Raw genomic sequence first — 26,380 nt, forward strand, 5'->3', positions numbered from 1 at the left:
TTAAAAATGTAATAACTGCTTTTATTCCAAAATAAAACAAACAGGACTTTATCCACAAGAAAAAAAATGTAAATACTGCCAAAATGTCTTTGATCCTTTAAATATCACTTGAGAAGTAATTAAAGAAGAATAAAGAATTATAATAATTTTTCCCTCAACAGTATAGGTCTTTCCTTGTAAATAGAAGTATTTCACTTCAATAGGAAAAGATGCCTGAATGTATTAGGCTGTAAAAAAAGAAAAAAAAAAAGACTCTATTGTCAATATAAAAAGTGTGTAAACTAGTGTTCATTCTTTATGGCACAGTGGCAGAAATGCAGCTCCAAAAAGAGGTTCTTGGATATCTGCAAGGCAACAGTTACTGTATATGACTCAGACTTGACATATATTGTAGTAGACTGTGGGTCGTTCAAAAACTGTGTCCCCAACCACCTCGAATATACAATCTTTGCCAGCAAGCAGTGGTACTTCAGTCAAAGGCACATTCTCCATGTCATGGTCAGCCCGGGGGTCTTTTGCACCTCCATTTTCATTTGCCTGAAAAAAAGAAAGTCATAAAGCATCAACAAGCTTATTGCTCTTAAAATTTAAGTCCAATTTAAGGTCCCGTGTTGAGTGCATGCAGTATGTCCTCCGCATAGTAAAATTTTGCCATACCCTAAACTATACCCTAATGTGCACCTCACAAAACATGTAATTACATGTCACTCAATACTTTATAAATTTGACTTTAAAAATGTTCCAAAATTACCATTAAAACAGAAAAACATTAAAAACAACAACACAAAAACACATAATTACTATCACTTTTTTATACTTAATTTCAGGCACCAGTCTTTAAAAATATCTATTTAAGTTATATATAATTATTAAAAGAATAGTTCACCCAAAAATAAAAATTAAGTTCTTATTTACTCACCCTTGACTTGTTTTATACACTGTTAAAAATTATCCCGTTAAAAAACAGTAAAATACTGGCAGCTGCAGTTGCCAGCAATGTACTGTTATTTTACAGTATGTTGCTGTAAAAATACATGGACTACATTGATTTACACAATACTCAAGTGAACTCATTTTGCTCACTGAAAGCAACTGCCTCAACTTGGTCAACTGCTGATTGAGTTTATGAAGTAATGTGCTATATATGCTTAGAAGCATACTTATAATGATAACTTATTTTAGTTAATTAGAAAAGTTCGGTTTAACTCTAATGTCTTATTTTTCACAACAGCACACATACATGTAAATCTGGAATCACCACAGAGATTCTGACTGCATCAGCAACTAAACAGCCGCTATCTTTAAATAAAGAAACATACAGAATAACATCAGCAGTTCATTGTTCATCTTTAACTCATACACTGGCTCTACTCTCCTCCACAACGGTGACAGACAGAAGAAATTAGCTTCAGGTTTTACAGTAAAATACTGTTTTTTCCTTGATTTAACAGTAATCTACTGGCAGCTGTGGTTGCCAGCAATCTACTGTTTTTTTACAGTCTATTTCAGTAGTGTAAATTAACAGTATATTACTGTTAAAATACATTTTTACACTGTGTTTTTACCTCTCACACCTTTAACCCTTTAAACCCCAGAGCAAATACTTCAGTTTTTATTGAAGTGTCCACACTACTGAGTGTTCAAGAAACATGTAGCAAAGCTGAAGTAAATTCATTAATTAACTGACTAATTAAATGATAATTGAGGATTAACAATGAACAAATGAAGAAATACTGAAGGGAAAAAACAAGAACAGAACATACAAAACTACAACTTTAGTCACAGCTTTATAATGATTAAATCATTTAAATGATCAGCGGATGATTAAACAACTCTACAAACATCATCACCAGCTACACTTATTACTTAATACATGTATTTTTGTATAACATCTACTAAAGTTCTTCTTGATAAAAAGTTAAAGTTTTACATCACCATCATGGAGAACAGAGTTTGCTTTAGTTGGGCTCTTAGCCCTGTTATTTTTAACATTTATATATCTTCGGTTGCCATTGTTAAGAACTTTGTTTAAAAAGCTCCTTTGTTGTGGCAAGCCAGCCTAAAACCTAAATAAGATCTGGTGATGTTCATGTTGCTATTAAATGGCAGAGTCTGTTCTCATTTAGTATAATAAAAATTACTGCTCCTATTAAATGTTAAATCTATTGTTTTACATTACATGTCTATATATGGCAATGATTTCTGGAAGTTTTTAAGAATATCTTGGACAATAACACTGCCCTATGGTGTAAATCACACTCAAAGAGACATCAATAATCAGCATATGAACCTCAATAATGGTGACAACTAACAAAATTAACAGTTTAACTCACAAACAGGCAACTGAAAGTCTAAACATAAACAACAGCAGAATCAAACACAAATAAACAAAACTGTTAGACCATTATACAACATTTATTTATACCGCAATGCATGCTGGGATATTTGTACTGTGCCACTCCCAGCATGCATTGCAGCATGAAACATTTGAGATGTTACCATTGTTGAGATACAAGGTCAGATTCATGAGGTCTGAGTGTGTATTTGTCATAACTGAACTGTTTTTGTATGTTAGTTCTTAACTGTTAAGTAATTACGGAGGAATCTTTTCTGTTTCCACTTCTCATTAATTAAATTAATACCTGCAACTAAGCATAAAATCTATTGTATGAGGCCCTTCTTCCAGATTTATAACAAATCATATATCAGAACTAATTTCAGACAAATAGATTTCTCTATTTATTGACTTTCCAACTTGATTGCTATAATACAAGCATTGTAATATTTTTTTATTATAGTAATTGGACAGTCTGAATTAATAAGTTCAAGGGTGAAGAGCCCAACTAAACCAGCCCCTCACTCCATTACGGTGACACAAAAAACACATTAATTTCTGTTGGATCTCAATGAGAATAGTATGAAAGTCAAATCAGTCAGTAATAAGTGTGTGTCTGCTGTTGTTTGTGGAGTTGTTTAATGATCCTCTGCTGAGACTGAAGGTGTTTTATTTTATTTGATTTTATTTAATGTTGTAACTCAAGTCACTGTTTGTGTTTCTTGTTTATTTTCTTCAGTAATTGTAATTATTAACAGCAGGTGTTCATCAGTGTCTGAATTCACTCATTAGTGTTCATTAAAACTGTCAGGTGAACTATATTAGTTAACTAGTGTATGAAATAGTGAACAAGGACACAAAGCGTGATTTCAAACACTGACTTCAAAACATCGAATCTGAACTCTGTTAGCTCACAGTTTTCTGCAGTTGGTTACTTTCTCGAAAACAAAAATGTTACCCAGAAAGCACTGTTTTTAACAGAATATTACCGTTTTAGTGAAAAAACATTATTTTACCGTAGAATCTGACCGTTTTTTAACAGTAATTTTTTACAGTGTACCTGATAAAAGTTTTTTGTCATTGTCAATAATCACATATACATTATTGTCAGCAAGTGCAGAAAATAGAGCTCTCTAGAGAAAATGATACCACTCACACTTTAAAACAACCTCATAAACAACAACAGGACACAGGGCAGATTCTGTTCCTCTTCATGGCTTTATGGCTGTTCATCAAGATGACAAGATATGTTTGTACTCTGGTCGATCATGGCTTGTTATAATATGTATATATAAATACAATGTAAGTCTCGGCTGTGTATTTAAAACTGGAGCTTCTTGTGTTTTTATTCTCCTGGCTTGTTGCACACGCTAGTGACATTTCTCTGTAAACCAATAGCATTCAGCTGGCGTCTAGCTTTGCCTTTTGGTACCCTTTTATGTGCTAGTTACCCTTTGGAAAGGGTTCCAAAAGAGTCACATAGTACGGTTAAATTTTTTGTCTCTTTTGACTGCAGAAATTATCATAAAATTTCACCAAACTGTACTGTACCAAACTACACAGTGGAAAGAGCCATTAGTAATCTATAACCATTGACTTCCACAACATTTGTTTTTCCAATTATGGATGTCAATGGTTACAGGTTTCTAGCCTTCTTCAAAAGATTTTCTTATGTATTTAACAGGAAAAAAAAACAAAAAAAAAAACTCATTGGCCAAGGGTAAGGAATGATAGACTTTTCAGTTTTAGGTGAACCATCCCTTTAACATTTACTGTACAATCAGAAATAATCTTACCCATACTTAGCAAAAAAAAAAAAAAAAAAAAAAAAAAATTGAGTCTATGAGTCTATTTAAGTCAAGTTTTTTAAAATAATAATAATAATAATAAAATAATAATAATATAACAGTAACTTTATATAATATTTACCATTTAAGGAATTTATTAAGATTTAAACAATGACATTATCGACAAGTTTTCTAATAAAATGAACCTACCGCTCTGTCTGGTGGAAAGTCTTTCCGACACAAATGACCGATGATTCCAGCTGCTAGAGCATCTCCTAGTACGTTGATCATAGTTCGGAAGCGATCTCTTTAAACAATAGGCATAAAATATTTATATTTTTTTCTCATGCAAATTACTGTTTAATAATAATTAGTCTTAAGCGTTTTATAATATGTATTCATATTTTATATTTTAATTATCAATGGAATCATTTTAATAATGAAACTGATATCTACCATAAGATATGATCTTTCTTTTTTTCAAAAGATAAATGTTATCTCAACTTACAAGATCCAATCAATGGCCACAATCAGAGTGATGTCATCTGGTGGCAATCCGACAGATGTCAAAACTATCACCATGGTTACAAGGCCTGCCTGAGGAATTCCAGCAGCACCTATGCTGGCAGCGGTCGCGGTTATACTGTTGGAAATCACAATATCATGTTTTCATGACAGAACTGATTATGTCAGATGAGCTGATTTAGTTTCTAGTTTGTAATGCATTCTCCCTTCAATATACTGAATAATGGTCAATTAGAAAATAATTTTAAATGGCTGATTATCTAGTCTTGACTACATGTGGCTACAACTCTGCTGTCTTATAAGTACCTGATGGTGATCAATTGTCCAAAATCCAGTTCGTACTCATTGACCTGGGCAATGAAAATAGCAGCAACTGCTTCATAAAGTGCAGTTCCATCCATGTTAATGGTTGCTCCCACTGGCAGCACAAATCGAGCAATCTGCCTGTCCACTCGACAGTTCTCCAACAAACATTTCATTGTAATGGGAAGTGTTGCTGAACTGTAGGAATGAGAAGAAAGTCTCACATTGACGAGCGCAAATTTATAATTAAAACATTTTTTTAGAAGAGTTAATTTTACCTGGATGATGTGGCTAGGGCAATTACCATGGCTTGCAAAAGCCCTCTAATGTATGTGAAAGGATTTTTCCCAGTCAAAATAAAATAAAAAAGTGGAAGCAGGACTAGCCCGTGCACAAACAAGCCTGCCAGAACTGTCACCCCATACCAGCCTAGTTTCTTTCCAAGTGTAGACGGATCACTCATGTCCAGTATTTTGCCAGCCACAAGGAAGATGATCCCAAAAGGAAAATACCTATCAAATATGGAAAATAGAAGTTGAAACAGCATGTTAGGTACTAGCTGTATGGTTCACAAGTCTGTGATTCTTCAAATGCCTAAATCGATGACTTTGTATGTTCATCTTAAACAGTTATTCACATTTTTTATTGTACTGTATGAAAAACTCTTTTTAATTTGGCAACTAAAATAGATTAATAAGTTAACCTGATTCATGATTAGAAAAGGTCGATGACTTTTTCCATATATTTGAAAATATCTGATGGCACATTTATTGAAAAAAGACAATTGCAGATTAATAACGCGATCTACTTATATGAAATATTGAATTTTTTCTTGGTTTTACAGACCCAGGGCTTAAAGTATTCCAGCACCATGCCGGATCTCCGGCGTGCGGCCGTGAGGGAAAAAAAATATTTTAGAGCCTGTGCATGCAATTTAATCAGGGATGCTCAAAATAACTGATTAACCATTAACCGAAAGGGTGCGTTTGTAGCAGATTAATGGTATCAGTTAATGGTAATGGTATCAGTTAAAATATACTTTAGATATTTTTAAAGTTTGGCTGCAAATGGGGCAATTTTTGAATGATTTACTAACGGCCGCGAGTGTTTTGCCGTTGCGCTCTGTGTGCTCGAGCGGAAAAAGCGTGTTACCTCAGTCGCGTCTTTTTCTTTCTTCAATCAAATGAAAGGGTTTGGGTTAGGCGACTATGGCAAACTTTTAATGAAGGAGGAGAGACTTGTGGTCGCTGTTTCAAGTTATCCAGAGCTGTACTTTACAGATCTTGAATATCACAATATTATTCAAATTACAATTATAACATCAACAGCAACACGACTCGCGCACAATAAACCAGCTGATTCAGTCGTTTTCTACTGACATACAAAAAAGCACCGGGCTTCTTTTTATCTTGTCACAACGTTTCTGTTATGTTGCCAAAGACTACATTTATGACGTTAGGGGCGATTCAGCAAGTTCAAGTTCAGCCTCGGTGGAAAACCTATTACATCACCAATCTGGGAACATTTTGCATTCGTGGCAAACGAGAAAGGCAAACCAATCATTTGAATTTAGCTATTTGTGGGGCTTGTTTAAAAAAAAAAGGTTAAATAGACAAACACGTCGAATCTCTAGATCCATATGCGGAGCCAGCTCCGGTCATGTCATCTTCTGAAATTGTTGCCAGTGAATATTGTCCCCATCATTAAAAAATAAAAAAATAAAACAACTTATGGATAGGATGCATTGAAGGAAAATCATGCTCTTAATCAATCTTCATAATCTGATTCGTAGCCTACATGCAATAAACCCATATTGCGCCGATAAAAACAAGCTAAAAGGTAAAGTCTAAAGTGAGAGGAATAATCAGAAGCTTGGCCCACCCTGGCCCTACATCAGATAACAACAATTTTTTTTTTTGCGATGCGTTTCATAACTGAGAAAGCAGCATAAGATGTGACCGTGAGCTTAAAAAAATTAATCAATTCAGGCTGCAAAAGATGAAAGAGAAACTAATTCAGCATAGAGCGCAGGTTTCTGTGCGCATCACACGTCTGAGCGCGCATTACCAAACGCATTACCATGCAGTCGTAGTTCATACAATAGAGAGTCTTAAAAACACAAAAAGTTCAGCAGCACTAAGTCGGATAATCGGGAGATATACTGAGCCAGCTTGAACATTATAGCATTTTTCTCATGGAAAGAGCAAATTTTAAGTTCACTATCTGTTAATGACTCACAGAAACTGACAAATCACAGGCAGTTTCAGTAGTAAAGTTCGTGGAAAGTGCAACACAAAATTCAAACACGATTGCAAAGCACTTTGTTGCAGTTTGTGTCAAAAACATCAATATTTTGACACATATCCACACATAATCTTGCTTTCGCTTGGTCTTTCCAAACGCGCGCTCTTCTCTCGACGCGCGCTGCTGCGTGTCCCTCATCTGTATAAGTTAATCAATATAGAGAAGTTAGTAACTGAACTCATTTCAATATCACTGACTCACATGTAATGTGCTGTCGACTGACGTGTTGTCCTTTTTTCCCTTTAAATCTCTCAAATGATCATATGTGATCTCCTTTGTTATTGGACTTTTTAACTGATGAGGGAAAACCGTTAAAATCATACACAAGATATCTAAAGCTGTCACTGTTCACTGATGTGCTTAACAATAGTGCAATAAAAAATAAAAAATTCAGAATTCAATAATGAATAGAATAAATATTGATAATTCAGTGTTTTAGGGAGCAGGCCAACGCACACACAAAGAACACTGTGATAAAGCACGCGAAACGTCATTTGTGTGTCGATTAAAACATGTTATATGCGAAATAAAATCAGAATTTTTTTTTTTTTTGATAGGCTATAAATGGTAATGTATATTATCTACCACTAACAAGTAGGCTAATATGCAAAGAAAATCTGCTATTCAAAAATTAGTTTGTTAGTTAGAAAAATACTAATGCCCATATTGGCGTTGGTGCATTACATAACAATTGATAATAACATTAATATTTTTAAAAATCACAAAATGGTATGGAATGTTGATATTTTTTTCAAATTTGTAAATTCCAGCATAGTGACAAAAATACAGTTATTGTAAAGATTATTATATGCATTAAAAGCAATATAGGTGATTCTATTGCGTATTTTACATTTTAAAAAGTTAATAAAACTTTTTAAAAACAGCAATTATTTCAAGTTTAAAGCAAATTAATTTTTTTTATAATTCAGCTTTTGACAAACATAAATGATTAAGTGTTTTAATTTAAGGGAATAAAAAGTTTTTGTTTTATTGTTTGTCAACTCTGTCATGGATGGTTTTAGTAATGTTTAGAAATAAAAAATAAATCATAGCAAGAAAAATCCTAATGGGTAGTTACTAAATTGGAACTGAATTGACAGTAACAAATTACAGTTTTACAACTTTTCAGCCAAGCATTCTACTTGCTATAACTGCAAAGATCATATACTAATGAAATCAGGATTAAAATATTTTTAAATTGTCCAATATGTGATTAATGAAATATTCAGTTTTCCTTTTGTAATTGTGGTAATAGTATTGACAGTTTAAAGTTTATTTTTTTTAAGAAAAGCAAAATAAAATATTTTTGATTGCACAATGATACATGATAAAAAAAAATACACAGACTAATTCGAACCTCAGGAAATCATGAATTTTGGTTATATGATCTTGAAAATGATGAACACATTTTATAAATAATCAAAAATGTAACAATATAACAAACATTTTTAAAAGCTGAAAAAAGGATGGCTTTGGTCACTAAATGTACCTCACCCATATAGCTCATGGAGAGCAACATGTTTTCTGGAGTTTTCTTGCAAAACTTGGCAAACATCACTAAAGCAAGTCTGCAGTACAAATAGTTTTAAAATAAAAGTTAGTTTGCGCTTATTTGCCCCACCCCAAAGTTCAAAGCTGGAGCTGGGCTTGTCTCATTCTCCTGCTGCAGATGCTCTGTTTAACTGTTTTCTTACTAGTGAAACGCTCAGTTTTCCACTTACAAAGTCCGTCATGTAAATAGCAAATGCCCTATGGCACAAAGGAAATAGGAGATGAGACTGGTTTATTCTCAAAACACACCTATAACTTATTAAGAGATTAAGCTCAACATGTTAAACAATGTGCTGTGGCGCAAAGAGGATTTTTCCTTACTTAAAAGAGCAAAAGTTGATTCGGACATGCCTTTAATGCTTTTTCGCCCTGCGCTTTGGGCCTGGATCCTCAAAATAGAGCCCTTGAGGTTCATTGTCATTTATGTGACAATAATTTTGTGAAATAATAACTGCGGAGCATTAATTAAATGCATATTTTCTGTGGAGCGATCGATTTGAGGTAGCATGATACTTTTATTTGACAGAAGCAAAAAACATGATTGGACAAACAGCAGACCCTCAGCCTCCTCCACTGGACCAGCTCCATCTTCTGGTTTAAAAGTCTTAAAAGGAAAGAGTTTGCAAGACTTTGCTTACACATCCCAGAAAAAATGAGTGATAATGGCCTTGATTTCACTTCTAATCTTCAGTTTAGCAGTTCAGTTCTTTACCATTTTATAGCACTTGTTATTTAAGCACTTGTTATTACAGTACCCCTCCCCTCACCTCCCCCACCCCAAAAAAAAGGTAAGGCTCAGGATTTTTTTTTACTTTAAGCCCTGCAGACCTGTTTTATTTATTTATTTATTTATTTATTTATTTATTTATTTATTTATTTATTTATTTATTTTTTGTCCAAAACACATTTTAATGAAATGCAATAGTACTTAAGTGTCCTTCACTGACGTATTTTGCACACTGGTAATATTTTTCCTTAGACATGTCATTAATCATAGTTTACATAAGATCTGGACCTTGCATCTCAACTGTAAGGAACAGGGAAGAAGACCGAAGGGAATAATACAGTTTGTGTTTGGGTATTAACCCAGTATTTGTTGCCTCCCTTTTTCTTATATGTTTTTATAGTAATATTTTTCATAGTTATATTATTTGATTATTGGTTTTATTATTTTTAGATTGATCTTTGCATTCTTGTTGAGTCGATCTTGTTTTTGAGTCCGAAAATATATTTTAATATTAAGTAATGCATTATTAATTATTGTTTAGTGTCATTTCATTGCAGGTTTTTTGCTTTTGGAATTTAGATATTAAAAAAATAAAATTATAGAAAATGTTTCAAACACTTCAGAAGGATACAAAGTATAAATCACTGGTCCCTTTATTAAAGAATGTTAAAATTTATTTTATTATTATTATTTTATTTATTTATTTTTTTCATTTTTGAAGCTGCTAGTTGACAGAAACAGTGCTGTTTTAAAATGTCCAAATCATTCGGACATTTATTTACCTTACCTTGTTTACCTATTCACCTTAAAAAGATTGGTGCTATATTTGTCAAATGGGGCTATTTAGTACCTTTTTATTGCTATATAGCACCTACATAGTTAAAATAAATCCGTTGAATTCACGGATAAATACCAGCAGCTGTGGTTGCCAGAACTTTTCTGAAAGTTTTATAGAACTGTTTAAATTTACGAAAAATAATCGTATTTCATTAACTGATACAATATTCATTTATTACATATACATTTGAGATAGTTTTATTTTCTGAAGCTGAAAGTTAAATTAAACTTAATTTAAACAACTGTCATTTGCTTTTAAAATAAATTTCTTAACACAAGAATAATGTGAGCATTTTGGTATTGAGTACTGTTATAGCTCAGTTCACAAAAACATAATATCAGTAATTGCATTGATATGTTCATGTGTAATTGCAATTAGCAAATAGATTTTTACTGCATTAGTAACTAAACAATTATCTTAAAATAAAAGACAATGCAGCATAACAGCAGCCATTCTCAGTTCATCTTTTACTTGATCACACTATCCTGCACAATGGTGACACAAAAAGGTTTAACACTATTTTGCTTTTTTTCCTCTTGATTTTACGGAAAAATGCTGGTAGCTGTGGTTGCCTGTAATCTATACTAAAAACTCTCTTTGAGCAAGTATTTGTACTACCTTTTTTTCTCTTACCAAACTGCTGCATTAATGATCTTCATCACGCATTCATTGATGCACTGGCAAACGTTCACCAGAGGAGCTCCCCGTTCACCCATTTTACCAAGTAAGAGACCTAAATGAAAACCCTTTTGTTATATTTATGCATATGATTATGATTTTACTAAGTAAATATGCTTAGTTTGGTGAGGGCAGATGTTTTACCCATTGTGGCAGAGAAAATAACAATGCCAAGTACATTCATCTGCTGACTGCTGCCTGGACGAGTCTTATACTCAATGTCTGGAGCAGGTGTAAGTTCCAACAAGACTGTTCGACCCTTGGGATTGTTGTCATCAGGCATCAAGTAGAAGAAATTTTGGGTTCCAGGGTTCAATGGTGTTTTTATAATTGGAATAAGGTCTGTTTTATACTGAAATGACAAAAAGAAAATTAATTTTGTGTGTGTGTGTTTGTTTTTTACATTATCAAAAGCTGTATATGGAGTTGTTACAATTAACTGGTAATGAATAGTTGAAAGGAACTTTGGTATTGTTCATTTTTCAATACATGTTTATCTAGTTTACATACCTGCTGGAATGTGGCTTCAATGAGATTGGAGGGGATCATATTTCTGGGGATGAAAAAAAAAGTATAAGCATAAAGTGACCAGTATATGCATCCCCTTTGACATGTTGTACATATTAACAGCTATTGTCAAGTGTGGTAGCATAAGACTAACAGCAGCTCACTCTGTTCATAGGGGGTGGGAGGGTCCTCTGCTTCTTACTTTGTAGAGATTACTAAAAATATCCTAATCACTCCACTGTTTAATAGGATTGCACTATATAGGATGGCCTAGACTCCCCAGTCATGGGGAACTTTTTCCTTTGAATGACAGTTAAGTTATGTGTGGAAATTTTTTGTGTGTTTTTGAGGGACTTATGTACTAAATAAAAAGGGGCAATTACATATTGAAAATGATACAGCTGATATTACAAAGATAGTTCACCCAAGAGTGAAATACTGTCAGCATTTACTCACCCTGAGGCCATTCTAAAACCATTTCTTGATTTGTGTCAAATGTATTACACTGATATTGCATTTCTATGTAGTACATAAAGTCAAATATATAGGTTTGTTTAAAGAGCAGTATATTTCAGAACCCAGAGCAGTCTGACTCATAAACAAATCATTTAAACTGATAAATCTGGCCAACCAATTTGAGGATAAGTTCCAATTCAAACTAATAACAATCATTAATATTCCAAGAAAAGCTAAGATTCATTTTAAAATGATTTAGTGCTTATTGAATTTACAATTATTTTTTCTTTTACATGTATTTTTAATATTATTATTATTATTATTATTTAAGTTGAACATTTCTTTTTTTCTGTCACATTGAAGACAAATTATCACACTGCAGTTTAAAAAAAAAAACATGGGTCATATATATATTTTTTTGTTTGGGTGAACCATCTTAATTTTTACAATATTAAATCTAATAGGCAAATTTGTCCAGGGCCAATAAGGATTATTTGTTGGCAAATAAAAATTATCAAACTGTCTATTCTGGATAGTCAAACCTGACCAGATCCAGCAGTGCATCTGCAGACGTCATGACCTGTCCATTTCCCAGTCTGTTACTCTCCATGTCTGTACCATATCCAGGTTTGATGATTAAAACAAGTACAATGCCAACCACTACAGCAATGAAGGTGGTCCAAAGGTAGTAGGTGACAGTCAAAACCCCCATCTTGCAGCAGGCTTTTGACTCCATAGATGATAGTCCAGACATTAAGCTATGGATAGACAGTAAGAACTGATAAGGGGAGACATTCATACAATGTATTTTTAAAATGTATAAATATGCAAATGAGAAAGAATTATAACTTCACCTGGAGGTGATTAGGGGGAGAATCAACATTTTAAGTATTCGCATGAGCAGCTCACCAGGAAAGGAAAAATAAATTTTTGCCTGATTTCAAGAACAGAGAAAGAGGTTTTAATAGAAAAAGACTTTTGTACAATTTCAAAGTTTCAGAGTACTGTATTCTAAATACTTGATCTGTGACATGATGGCAAAGCTATGATATGTTTGTGTGTGTGTGTGTGTGCTGAGCATCAATTAAGACAACATTAGCACCTGTTAGCTTTAATTGTAGGGAAAACGGGATACATTTGAGCTTTTGTCTGCTAATTTTATTTTCCGAGTTTAAAAATCATTATTGGGGCAGTATTAAAATTGGTGACGTAGCACTCATTTGTCAATCCAGCAAACAGTCTAGTCAGTTTCTCATTATTATTCACAGATTGAGTTTTCCCATCCTATCAGAAGACCCTACTTCTTAATTGCTCTTGACAGCCTGTCCTTTCCAATGACAGACCCATATGGGCAGACCTGTAGTGAATTGTATGTGTTTGTTTCCATGATCTATGCACAGCAAATTCATTGGTGTTAAATTTCAAGTGTTGAAGTAATTCAGAGTAAAGTGTTAAAATTCTAGAGTTAGATAAAGGTAAAATAACCCTCTCGGCATTATAAGCTGATTCCCTCCTTGTCATTCAGAGTAACATGTATCTACCTTTGTAGAAACCCCTGTTTTTGGGAAACTAATCAGAGTGTCTGATCTTGCCCTACACCCTCATTCACCTGGCCCTTAAATTAGTCAATTAGTTTAGTCCACTAGACAGAGGCTGCGTCCGAAACCGCATACTTCCATACTATATAGTACGCTAAAATCAGTATGCGAGCCGAGTAGTATGTCCGAATTCATAGAATTCGAAAATCAGTACGCGAGAAGCACTCGGATGACTTCCTACTTCCGGCGAGATTCTGAAGTGTGCATCCCATGCACGCTGCGCTATCCCATATTGCCCCGTGAGAGAATTCATGAATGGAAGTGAGGCGGCGCAACTGACGCAGGTAGGTCACGTGACCATGACAAAATGGCGGATGTAGTACATCCGAATTCCATTCATACTTTTCACATTCATACTGTATAGAACGTACTTTTTAACGGCCGAGTAGTACGGTTAAATTCAAATGCAGTACCTACTGAGTAGTAGGCGGTTTCGGACGCAGCCATTGTGAATGACCACAAATAAGTGAATTCAGACACCTGCTGTTGAACACCTGCTGTTAACAAGCACAATCACTGAAGGAAAAAGAAACTGAAGGAAGAAATGAAACTAAAGACAGCGTCACACCAAACCAACTGAATTAAAACAGAGGATTAAACAACTCAATTTAAATAACAGCATTAACAGCTTCACTGATTACAGACGTCATTTCTGTAAGAATATTTTTTATTAAAAATATTTAATTTGACCTCACCATCATGGAGATCAGAGGCTGTTTAGTAGAGATCTTGATGCTTTACACTTCTGTCTTAATGTTCCTCTGACTTTTATAACTGTGTTTTAAAAACTTATTAGTTATAGGAAGAAATGATGTGAGAAACTATACTGTTCTTGCTTAATTGTTACAGATATAATTTCAAGTGTATAATAAGGTGATTCATAAAAAAAATGCAAATATACTTGTATTAAAGCTGCATGGGACAATCCTGCTTGCAGTCTACTGCCCTTCATAGATATTCAACAAACAATTAGGATACCGTTAATAATTGGAGTGTCATGCACTAAACCTTTGAGCTTGAGCGATAATTGATGACACACAGACATCAAGAATCAGGATATGGACCTCAACCATGGTTACTAAAAAGAATAAAGCTGCATAGTTCACGCCGCAATGCATGGTGGGTGCCAGCATACTACAAAGCTCCCGCTGCTCCCATGCATTGCAGCATAAATAAATTATGCAGCTTTATGGTTTTACAATCTCTTTCTTTTCCTTTATTTTGTGTTGTTTTTGGGAGGTAATATTTCACTAGAGTGTTTTTTGTTCTGGGTTGTTTTTTTAATTGACTTTTTTGTTTGTCACCATTATTGAGATTCAAAGACTAATTGTTGATCTCTGTGTGTTTTTTCCATTTCTGCTGTAGATCAAACATTCCCATTGTAAATGGTGTTTTTAAACCTGTTAAACAGTTATTAATTGTTGGAGCTTAAGTGGTTTCATTTATGTAGATTATTAATTTTTGATACTGAACTAGAATACAAATAGGAAAAGATGGCATTAATATCATAAATAATCTCTTCAGACTGACACTTTAATTTTCTTTTGGCTTTCCTTACTATATGTATAAATAGTATGATTAACACTAATAGCTATTGCAACCAAGATAACAACAGAACAACAGAAATTTCATTAAGAGCTTTTTTTCACATGACAGAAATAAAGGTCAGTAGTAAGTGAAGCTCCATGATGACTTGTTAAATGTGATGAAAAGTTGTTGTTTTAAAGATGTTGAAAAATAAAAAACATTTTATTGTGTAATTTGTTTTATTTTTATTCATTCAAATTTTATTTAGAGTTTTTTTTTTCTCAGTTGGTTTCATCTTTGGTTTTGGCTGTAATTTGTGTTTTTCTTTCCTTCAGTGATTCTGCTTGTTAACAGTTGTTCATTAATAATTCTCAATCCTCCTTTAATTAGACACTTAATTGTCTCGTTAACTTCTTCACTGTCTAAGTGTTCAACCCTCTGTAGTGAGGACACTAGTGAGGATTTTGCTCTGGAATTTAAGGCTTAAGTGTGTTCAAATGAAAAAATACAGACTATGGGATGTATTTTTAACAGAAATATTCTGCAAACTGAATTCACGAATGTGAAATGTTGAAAAGGGCAGATTACTGGCAACCACTGCTGCCAGTATTTTGACATATATTTAACAGATATTTTACACAAAAAGAGTTTGCTAATTAACACTCTCTGAGTGTTAAAAATTTTAACACTTTCAAAAGTGTTATTTTAACTCTTTTATAGTGGTTCCCATATAAACACTGAGGGAGTGTTAATTTTAACTCTAAGGTAGTTAAATCTACCAAATCTAAAATTTGCAGTGTGAGTTTGATAAAAAAAAAAAAAAAATACAGACTATGGAATGTGTTTTTAACAGAAATATTCTCTAAACTGAATTTATAAATGTTAAAAACAGCAGATTACTGGCAACCACAGCTGCTGGTATTTTTCCGTAAAATCAAAAAATGAAAAAAAAAAAAAAAACAGCAAAACTTTTTTTTGTGTCACCATTGTGGAAGATAGTAGCGTCTGTGTTCAAGTCCAAGATGAACTGAGAGTATTTGATATTATGCTGCATCTTTCTTTGTATAAAGGTAACTGTGTAGTTACTAATGCAGTCAAAATCTGTTTGCTAATTGCAATCACACATGAACACATTATTGCATCTAAAGATTTTACATTTTTCTGCACTAAGCTATTATTTTGTAAACTAAACATTGTATCAGTTCAAGAAATATGGTTATTCTTCCTACATTTATACAGTTCTATAAAACTTCCATATTTTTCACAGAAAGATTCTGGCAACCACAGCTGCTGTTTTGTTTTTTCCGGAAATGTAACAGATATTTTACACAATAAGAGTTTGCTAATTAACACTCTCTTGGTGTTGATAATGTTAACACTTTCAAAAGTGTTATTTTTAACACTTATAGTGGTTCCCATAAAAACTCTGAGGGAGTGTTAACTCCAAGGTAGTTAAATCTACTATCTAAAATTTGCAGTGTGCGGTTTGAAAATTTATAGTGTAAAACATCACTTTAATATCATTCAGTTAAGTTTAATTTAAACCAATAAAAACAGATTAGCCATCAAACAAAATCACAATCTCTTTAAGGGTAATACGCTTAATTGTTCTCCTAGGCTTCGGCCATTGCACCAGGTAAACACCTTGACGACTCTTCCCTGTTTCAGTCCATGTAACCCGGTGAGAGCTAAAACGATGCAGTCCTCTGTAGCACACCCTCATGTTGTCTGTAATAGTGTTGTTCTGGTACTGAAATTTTAAAAAACTTCCACTTTCCACTAACATTTAAGTGCCACTGAGTGTGTTCTTAAACAGTGCTGATTTGCTATAGTATTTGCCAGTGCTCAACAGAAATGACAGTGATTGGCCATGAAGGTCATCAGTTCACCGCACTTCACTGAGTGCAAACACAGATACATGGAAACTGGAGAGTTTTAAAGCCATAAAGATCAGTCAATTGCTCAGCTGTGTTTCCAATTGGTAAACAGTGGTAAAATTACCTTCATGGCCAACCACAGTCATTTTTGTAGAGCGCTGTTGAATACTACTGATTAGTAGGAAATGAACTTTATTTTTTTTTAATTTCTGTATCGAAATACATTCATTCATTTTCTTGTCGGCTTAGTCCCTTTATTAATTGGGGGTCGCCACAGCGGAATAAACCACCAACTTATCCAGCACATTTTTACGCAGCGGATGTCCTTCCAGCTGCAACCCATCTCTGGGAAACATCCACACACACTCATTCAAACACTTATACACGACAAACAATTTAGCTTACCCAATTCACCTGTACCACATGTCTTTGGACTGAGGGGAAACCAGAGCACCCGGAGGAAACCCACACGAATGCAGGGAGAACATGTAAACTCCACACAGAAACGCCAACTGATCCTAGGCTCGAACCAGCGACCCAGCGACCTTCTTGCTAAGAGGCGACAGCACTACCTACTGCACCACTGCATCACCAGTACCGAAATTCAGTTTTGCAATTAAGTCTAATATAGTGAAAAAAATCAGATTGTTAACTTGAGCTAGATAAATGGCATCTAAAACGTGTGCTTGGGAAAGAAAATGTTAGCTAACTAGCTAACTAGTGACATTTACCTTAACGTAGCAGAAAATGCCTTTCTATTTTCATTATCCATTCAGAATGGACTTTCAGGTCACTCAGAAGGCATTGAAATTAAATTTGTAACTTTCTCTTTGCTGATAAGAAATACAGCCAGGTTCACTACGTTCCTGTGTGAGTCAGGCTGTACTTCTGGGTTTCTTCCCAACGCAGTCTCGATTGTGCTTTTAAAAATGGCGATCACATGAAATCAGTTTATAGGAAGTTGATTATTGAGCATGCGCACACGAAATGGAAGATGGGTAGATTTTTTTTTTCCACAGGACAAAATAGGTTTAAGAACAACAACACAAGTCTTAAAAACAAACTTCTTCAGGGAGAGAATCTTGTAACATGGATAATGGAGAAAACACTTTTTAAACAAAACATGTTCAACATGTAAAGTTTTTGATCCAGCAAGAGGAGCTCATAGAATGTGCCATGCAATTAATAAAAATGCAGACAGTATCTTAGAGCAAAGGGTTTATTTATTTGGTTGTTAAATAAAATGTATTTGATTGCTTCTTTTATTATATATCTTGTATATTGTAAGTTTGGTGGCTGTTACTAATCACACCTAATAAGTGCCATATTTAATATGGATACAACTTTCACTTTAGAATAGGGGGTCAAATTGTCTTTATTAGTTGTGTATTAATGACATTTTAGCCTTAATTAGCTGCTAACTGTGCTTATTACACTATTTATAATTGCAAACCAGCAATAATTAAGCACACTTACTGGCTTGTTGTTCAGTTAACTTACACAACGAATCAAATTAATAATATATGGCTCATCAAATTGTAAAAAATGGTTAAAATGGCTTTACCTTATGTTCAGTTAATCATGAATTATGTGTTTGGTCATGCTTAACTGATGCATAATTGTGAACAAGTTAATCTTGATTTACAAATTTAACTGAGCTAATGCATAATTCGGGAAGATTTTTTAGTTAACAATTAATTACTAGTGCTTTTGTTTTTAACTAATGCTTAATTGTGAACAAATTATCCATTAATTAATGCTTAGTTAATGCATTATTTCAGACCCTTAATCTAAAGTGTTACCACTAAACCCAACTTCTACCTTGTTAACTATTAATATTAATAACTATTAATATAACTATTAATAAATAGCTAAAACAACAGTTTATTAAGCTAACAGTTTATTAAGCTAATAGTCTTTCAGTTCAAGTCTACCTCAGAATTTATTTTTTTAAATGCTACATGATGGGCGTGGACCGCAGTGAGTAGAAAGGAGGGCGTGGCTGACAATGCAGAAGAGAAAGAGGGAGACGAACAATTTTTATCTCACTAATATAATGTTATCACCTATGATAAAAATCTACTTTTGAAAGCTATTTGGACAGAACTGTGTGCAGGTATTGTGTGTCCACACTCATATTGGAGTGATATAAACACAATAACTCTCTTCCTGACATTAAAATAGGATCCAAATCTGCAATTTTGAGCCCCAACGTAATGAGGGGGAATGGTTCTCCCTGCCATGTTTGTAATAAAGTACAGACAGTAAAATCGATATGTAATTCATCACCACCGCTGCATGTCAGTATAATTTTAAAATAAGATGCTTCAATTTCTGTTTGTGGATGTTAGATCAGGTTTTTTTTGTACATCACCATAACAGTGTGTGTGTATGTGTGTGTGTGTGTGTGTGTGTGCGCGCGCGCATGAACTTTATTACAACATTGTGTACTACCAATTGTTTGAGGCTTGAATTAACTCCCCAACAAATACATCAAATAATCATTTGGAAAGTTCTTACTAGTCATTGAAAATAAAACCTGTGCATGGTGAATCGTTAATCAGGGTTTCGTCCATTCCATATCCGTTTTCAAACAAAAAAGAAAAACTAAGGAAACCGCCATTTTTTTCTTTTGCTCACAATTGATTTTTTGTTTTTTTGTGCTGAAACGCTCATTTTCCTCTGATTGGCCAACCAAATTTGACCTTGTGACTTCACCCTCAAAGTAAGAGTTATATATATATATATATATATATATATATATATATATATATATATATATATATATATATATATATATATATATATATATATATATATATAGTTGAAGTCAGAATTATATATATATTATTATTATTATTATTATTAATAATAATAATATAATTATTATTATTATAATTATTATTATTATTTAGGCCTACAGTAGCTCTGAAACAATCATGCAAGTGCTGCTTGGAAATGGTTTTCTTTGCTCATCATCAAGTGCACTGGAGCAAGAAGTTTGGTGGCAAACTATAGGCATATTATTAATATTATTATTATTATTATTATTATTATTATTATTATTATTATTATTATTATTATTATTCATTCCTTTTCTTTTTGGCTTAGTCCCTTTATATTATCATTATTATTATTATCATTATATAGACCTTGTTTGGAAGAAATCATGCAAACCAGGTTTTGCTCAAAAATGGCTAATTTATGATCAACATCAGGTGCACAGCAGCAGGACGTTTGGCAGTGAACTATGATCTTATATTAATGACAAATGTCTAATAATACTGCTAATTTACGTTTTTATTTAATTTATGCATACATAATGAATGTCTGCACACTGATCAATTGATAGAATATTTAAACTAAGTTGATATCCTTCGTGTCGTGTTCGGGTCAAATCTGACCAATTTACAACTTAATCACTCATAAATATTGTGTTTTACATCTGATTGCCTCAAGGCCTTATGCTATCCTCCACACTTTGCACTTGAAGATGTAAAAGTGATAATCATCTCTTTCATTGAATTTTCAGTGTTTTAATCCAACTTGTTACACCTGTGGTGTTCCCGGTCAAAAGTGACCGCCATAGGAAATTAATGGGTATCCAGGCTATATTCATTCATCATACAGAAAACATCCCCCCACACACTACCCCAACTCACTCACTCACTCACTCACTCACTCACTCACTCACTCACTCACTCACTCACTCACTCACTCACTCACTCACTCATTTCAGACTGAACAATGTCTTTTGCAGGTGCACATCTCTTTACGAGCTTATGTGCTGATCCTCCAGTCTGATCTCACAAGGAAACATAACTACTTTATGCTTTGTCAGTTCAGTGGCTAATTCATATGTGTTCAGTCAGATTTTTAAAAGGAGGCGTGGCACCCAACCCCACCCCTAAACCCAATTGTCATTAGGGATAAGCAAATTGTACCAAACTGTATGTATGAGATCTTACAAATACATAAGGATTAACTCCTAAACCAATCAGTTATGAATTGCCAAAGTGTTAGATCCTCCAACGTGAATCAACTTCCTGATAAAACAGTGTATCGTATCTTCACACAGACTAGGTGTCTGTTTTGTGAATCCATCTATGTCTTTCTTTCTTTCTTTCTTTCTTTCTTTCTTTCTTTCTTTCTTTCTTTCTTTCTTTCATATTTTATTCTTTTTGTTTATTTATTTCTCTGTCTCTCTCTTGAAAGAGGGACAAAGAAGGAATCCTGTTCTTTCTTTCTTTCTTTCTTTCTTTTTTTTTCTTCCAATCTCTGTTCAGCCAATCTCTGAGTCTAGCAGGAGCACTTTTAACTTAGCTTAGCAACAATGTTTTTAGACAGTTTATTATCTTTACTTGACCGTTATTATCTTGCTCATAAATGACCAAAGTATAACTAGTGCTAGTTCTGTGTCAATAGTCACCATATATACCGTCAGTCACTATTCCTTATATTAGTACACAACAAGGTCACACATCATGTGTGGTGTGTAGTGTTGGGAGCAATGTGTTACAAAAGTAATGTATTACAGTAATGTATTACATTTTCCTGTAACGCAGTAATGTAAGGCATTAGTAATTCATTTTAGTAATATTTAACTTGGTACATGTTCAGTAACGCGTGCGTTACAACAAACTTTTCCCCCTCAAGACAGTAACATATAAAAAATACCGCGGTTCTTTTTCCTGTTCGTGGCTAGTGAATATATGCGCATGTTGTCATTAATCTCCCTCTGGCTATGGGACCTTTTTACTTAGAACGCGAAAGGATTTCAGCCTCTGAATTCAAGCAGAGGTCCGGGCTATTAGCTCAGCCCAGTTCGCAGTAAGGTTAAGTCCTGACGCGCAGCGGAAAAGCGGCAAATATATGAAAATGGCAGAAGACAGTGCATTCGCGAGATGGACGTAAGTGCATATAGCGTTATTTCACTGACAAATGTCGTAAGCTCATTCATGTAATACGAGTGAGTGAATGTGCCGGTTTCCTCTGGGACAAAACTCTTTACGTTCACTCAACACTGGCTGGGCTGCTCACGTGCTAACGACCTGCTCTCGCTCCTTCAGATGATGCAGACTCACAATCTATGCCTTGTGTTTCCTATTCTTTTCATGCTGTTGCTCTCCAGAGATCCTCCTATTTAATAGTTATCCCAAGAATGTTTATATGGTTTTTATATTGCTACTCTATTTACCAACAGGTTAAGATAAATTCTATAATAAATACTAGTGTTTTTAAGTGTAAGGTATACTGCCGATGTTTTAGGCTTGTATTATTTACAATGAATAATACTGTCGTATTAAGAATAGTGAACTCATAAAATGAAATATAAAGTGTAGTACAATATACCCTATATTGTAAAAAAAAAACTACAGCACTGGATCATGTTGCACTGGATGTTACCATAGCAACTATAGTATTACCACAACAGAGTAATTGAAGTACTTAATGACAATATGTGTGTTCAGGGGCCCTGTGTAACAGCTTCTTCTCAAAATGAAGAGGATGACAGGGAAAATGTCCTCCACAATCACATTAACAATGTGGAAGACAACAGACACTAGTTCCCTTTATTTTAGTTGCCATGATAAAATGTAGTTGATAATGAGATTTATTTAAAGAGGGAATAGTACAGTAGGCTATAATACCTTATCAAGTGTTTCTAGTTACATTCCTGCTTGCGTTAGTTTTTATTTTTGTCTAAATGTTTTTTATTTGATTAGTATGGTGCACTTTTTGGATGTTTAATAAATGTTTTTCAAATAAAACATATTCTTTACATCCAACGTCTATTCTCTGTATCTTTAAGTGTTTAAAACGGGAAATATCTCATCATATAACATACAGCCAAAAATTGTATGGTTTATTAGATAAAAAATCATAAGTCTATTTTAGTATTTTGGTTATTGTTAATAAATAGCTTACTAATATAAATCATATCAAAAAGCTTGAAAGGAAGAGGAAACACAAGACACAAATTGTGAGTCTGCACATAATCTCACTGAGAGAGCAGTGTACAGAGAGCGCACAAGAACATTTGTGCGTGAGCAGTGCATATTTGAGAGATTGTAAGAATTTGTGCGCGAGCAGCGTATGTGAGAGTCGCAAGCAGTTTTGTCCACAAACTAAGGAAATTGGTGCACAAACATACTGAGATAGCTGTTCATCATGCTCACTTTGTGCATGACAGTTTTGTGTTGTAAACCACTTGAATGTAAAGTAAATACAATAAAGCCAACAACAACAATAAGAAAAGAAAACAAGAATCTGCATTTTGTCATGGCATTGGAGTTTACATACAGGCCTGTTGTGTCCAATATGAATATAGCCAAGCCATTCACAGATATTGCTAGATAATCACTTTACCTCCACCATACTTTTAACAGATAATTTGTGATTCTGGCTTTTGTGATTTGGAAACATCTTTGTGATGTTTCTTGAGCCTTCACATTGCCAATTATATACTATATTGTTAGTAGCCTGGAGAGGTCACAGTCATTCTGCTACATCAAATCACTTTCTACTGGATGTAAAATGCTCATTATAGAACATTATAGGATTTTATATTATTAAGTTCTAATTTTGTAGTTATTTTGGTTAAAGTGACTAAAAAGTAATATAAGAGTGATGTAACATATTGCAATTCGGAGACAGTAACATTGTAATGTTAGGGATTACTTTTAAATAACAGTAATAAGTAATCTGTAATGTATTACAATTTGGAAGTAACTTGCACAACACTGGTGGTGTGATTGTCTTTTCACATCAATTTTGAAATGCCTTGGCCGTCTGCTGTGTGTCTAGGATTAAACATCTGAGAACAGGTGTCTCTAAGCACATCTTAACATTCAACCAGCAACAACCAATAATCTATCACTATAATCATATGGGTTATAATTCTTAAACTCAATTAAATGAATTTTGATTTTGATAAGTGATTGCTAAATGAATAAATACTAATACAATGTACATTTACTATTAAGTGTCTACATTTGAGATTAATTTACTAGGCAGGACACACTTCCAAGAAGAGCCCTTTACCTCATATAATTTAGGTTATATGCCTACATTCATCACATTATGCCCAAATCAGACACATTATAGGCAATCATTAAAGTCATTTTGATATTTGAGAAATGTTATTTATGAAAAGTTCAATAATCCAAAAGCAAGAATAAATAACATAAGAAGAAGATGAAGAAAAGACTAATTAAAAGCACAACAATAATTTTGAACAGTTTAAATCTAAGACAAATGTTTCTGCTCAGCAACAGGAGTGTTGTTGTCAGTTAAAGTCAAGTTATTTTCTAAATAAACAATATCTTAAGTCTACCTGTGTGGAGAGGGACAGGCCCCTCAGCATGAATCCTAAGACACAGCCTGTGATCACAGCTAGTACAGACAGCGTCAATAGTCCATTTCGCTTGATGTATTCCTTTATAAACTCCCGAACACTTATAGAGAATGTAGGTGCCATAAAGTCTTTAATTCTCTCCAGCAAAGACTTAGCTGGTCCCATAGAAGTAAAGAAAGATGATTCTGGTGGTGCCTTGTCAGCATCGGCGGGTATCAGTAGCTCCTCCATGGTGAGATGCTTCAAGCGACACAGAAGGGCAAGGAGTAACCTTTTCTTACAAGAGATTAGGGCATCATGCATCCATCTAGCACCAAAAGACCAAAGTCGGAAGGAATTAGGAAAGCTAATAAGATTAAGATGCAGTAATAAAATATAACAATTCTCTGTTGACAGTGGCTCTGGCCCATACCTTATTTTTTATGTAATGTAAAATAACGTAGAGGTGAAGAGTTACGTGAACCTAATCCTCATGAGATGTTTCTTTAAACCCACAGGAAGTCAGCACGTGACTTACTTTGCATGATCTTCTTACAAGGTGCTCGTATTATTTCCCATTGCCTCAAATGTCAATCTCTCCTACTTGATTCTGAATTTCTATTTACTAAAAAGGTTTATTCATTAATTTACTGATTTGTACAGTTACCCTTTCTTCAGTTTAAATAATTAACATTAAAAAGGAAGAGAGAGAGAGAGAGAGAGAGAGAGAGAAAGAGAGAGAGAGAGAGAGAGAGAGACTGCGGCTGTGAGTTACTTTTAACCGAGTTGTTTTGTACCACTTAACTTAAACGAAAATTACCAAATCTCTGAATAAAACATTAACCTGTGATGAAATATTTGAATAATTGTTATTTGCTGCATTTAAATCACAACATTTGACATCTGCCTTGGCTTAACTGCAATGCTGCTGCAGGAAGAGAAGGGCTCAAAAAATGCATCAGAAGTTCACAAATCCCTCTGTTTTGAACATCTTTTTTTTTAGCATTGGGTTATGTTTATAGTTGTTGTGATACCAAAGAAACTATAGAATTTAAATCTAAATTTAAATATCACTGCTTTTACAAGAAGTTAAAAACATTATGATAATTTACATCATGTTTTATTTCATAAAGTTTTAAAACTTCATAAAGTTTTTTGTATGATTCTAGTATTCAGCCTAAAGTACAATTTAAATAGTTAACTAGGTTAATATGTTAAAGAAAAATCGGGAAAGCAATTGGAAAACAATTGGTTTGTTCTGTAGACATAACAAATTCTTAAGGGTTTGATTTTTGAGCGAAATAATTTTCATAATAAGTTTGGTGGAGTTTTGAGATTCACATATTTAGTGAGTGTCTCTAAATTTCCGCATTTGTACACATTTAAAACAGGAACAGTATGAGAGATTTCATAAAATCTATGAAAGGTATAACTTGCGCCTCTTTTTATATTTTGGATATTTAAGGAAAAAAATAAATTATATTTTTCTTTACCAATGGCAGTAACTGATGTTGATGTTTAATTTTTTCAAAACATGAATAACATACTGTTTAGTATCAGTGTATTAGTCCCAGTTTACCTTTGAATGAATGGGATACTTGAGAAAATGTACAACTGAAAATATGAACATTGCATATTGTATTTTTAAGACTATTAAATTATTGGGCATGTGATTTTCTGAGTTTGAAAAATATTGTTTAAGTTATTTGGAATATAAGTAAACTATCGTTTATCAATTAAAGTATATATTTTCAACCTTTTCACTTATTCAGTTTATTTCCTCAATAATGAATTTATTAATTCATTTAATATTGCTATGCATATACATTTATATTATCTATTATTTGTAAATGTTCCAGGATGAGTAAAAAAAAAAAAAAAAAACTTTAATAAATCTTTTCATGTTATCTGGTAAGAAAGTCATCTATAAATGTAATCAGTTTCATCATTATTTACTGATCCAATAATGGCTTAAGTGTGGTACTGCCACCAACTGGGTGATTTTATTTTAGTATCTGTACTACCTTTTAT

At 33.5% G+C, this 26,380-nt stretch overlaps 1 protein-coding gene and 1 long non-coding RNA gene across 4 annotated transcripts in view; one reads left to right on the plus strand and one right to left on the minus strand.

Moving 5' to 3' along the window:
• Positions 1-26,209, minus strand: slc1a8a (solute carrier family 1 member 8a). 3 transcript variants are annotated; one of them, XM_694211.8, is made up of 12 exons: positions 24,783-25,144; positions 24,350-24,677; positions 12,866-12,945; positions 12,554-12,769; positions 11,559-11,601; positions 11,193-11,400; positions 11,004-11,103; positions 5,229-5,462; positions 4,954-5,148; positions 4,631-4,765; positions 4,333-4,429; positions 1-537 (listed from the first exon to the last, which is right to left on the minus strand). In XM_694211.8, exons 2-12 carry the CDS (start codon positions 24,671-24,673, stop codon positions 373-375), a joined length of 1,797 nt encoding a protein of 598 aa, XP_699303.2. In that variant the 5' UTR covers positions 24,674-24,677; positions 24,783-25,144; the 3' UTR covers positions 1-372. The 3 variants fall into 3 exon arrangements, with proteins under 3 accessions (XP_699303.2, XP_073772678.1, XP_073772680.1); XM_073916577.1 differs by having other exon boundaries at positions 24,350-26,209; XM_073916579.1 differs by lacking the exons at positions 24,350-24,677; positions 24,783-25,144 and adding an exon at positions 22,098-22,445.
• LOC141376577 (uncharacterized) overlaps positions 21,800-26,380 on the plus strand; it is a 10,972-nt gene continuing 6,391 nt past the window's right edge. Inside the window, exon 1 of the long non-coding RNA XR_012387101.1 lies at positions 21,800-21,923. This is a non-coding gene — a long non-coding RNA (uncharacterized lncRNA). The remainder of the gene's footprint in view (positions 21,924-26,380) is intronic.

This window comes from Danio rerio, chromosome 11 (genome assembly GCF_049306965.1).
Source record: "Danio rerio strain Tuebingen ecotype United States chromosome 11, GRCz12tu, whole genome shotgun sequence".
In the NCBI taxonomy this organism is placed as follows: Eukaryota; Metazoa; Chordata; class Actinopteri; order Cypriniformes; family Danionidae; genus Danio; species Danio rerio.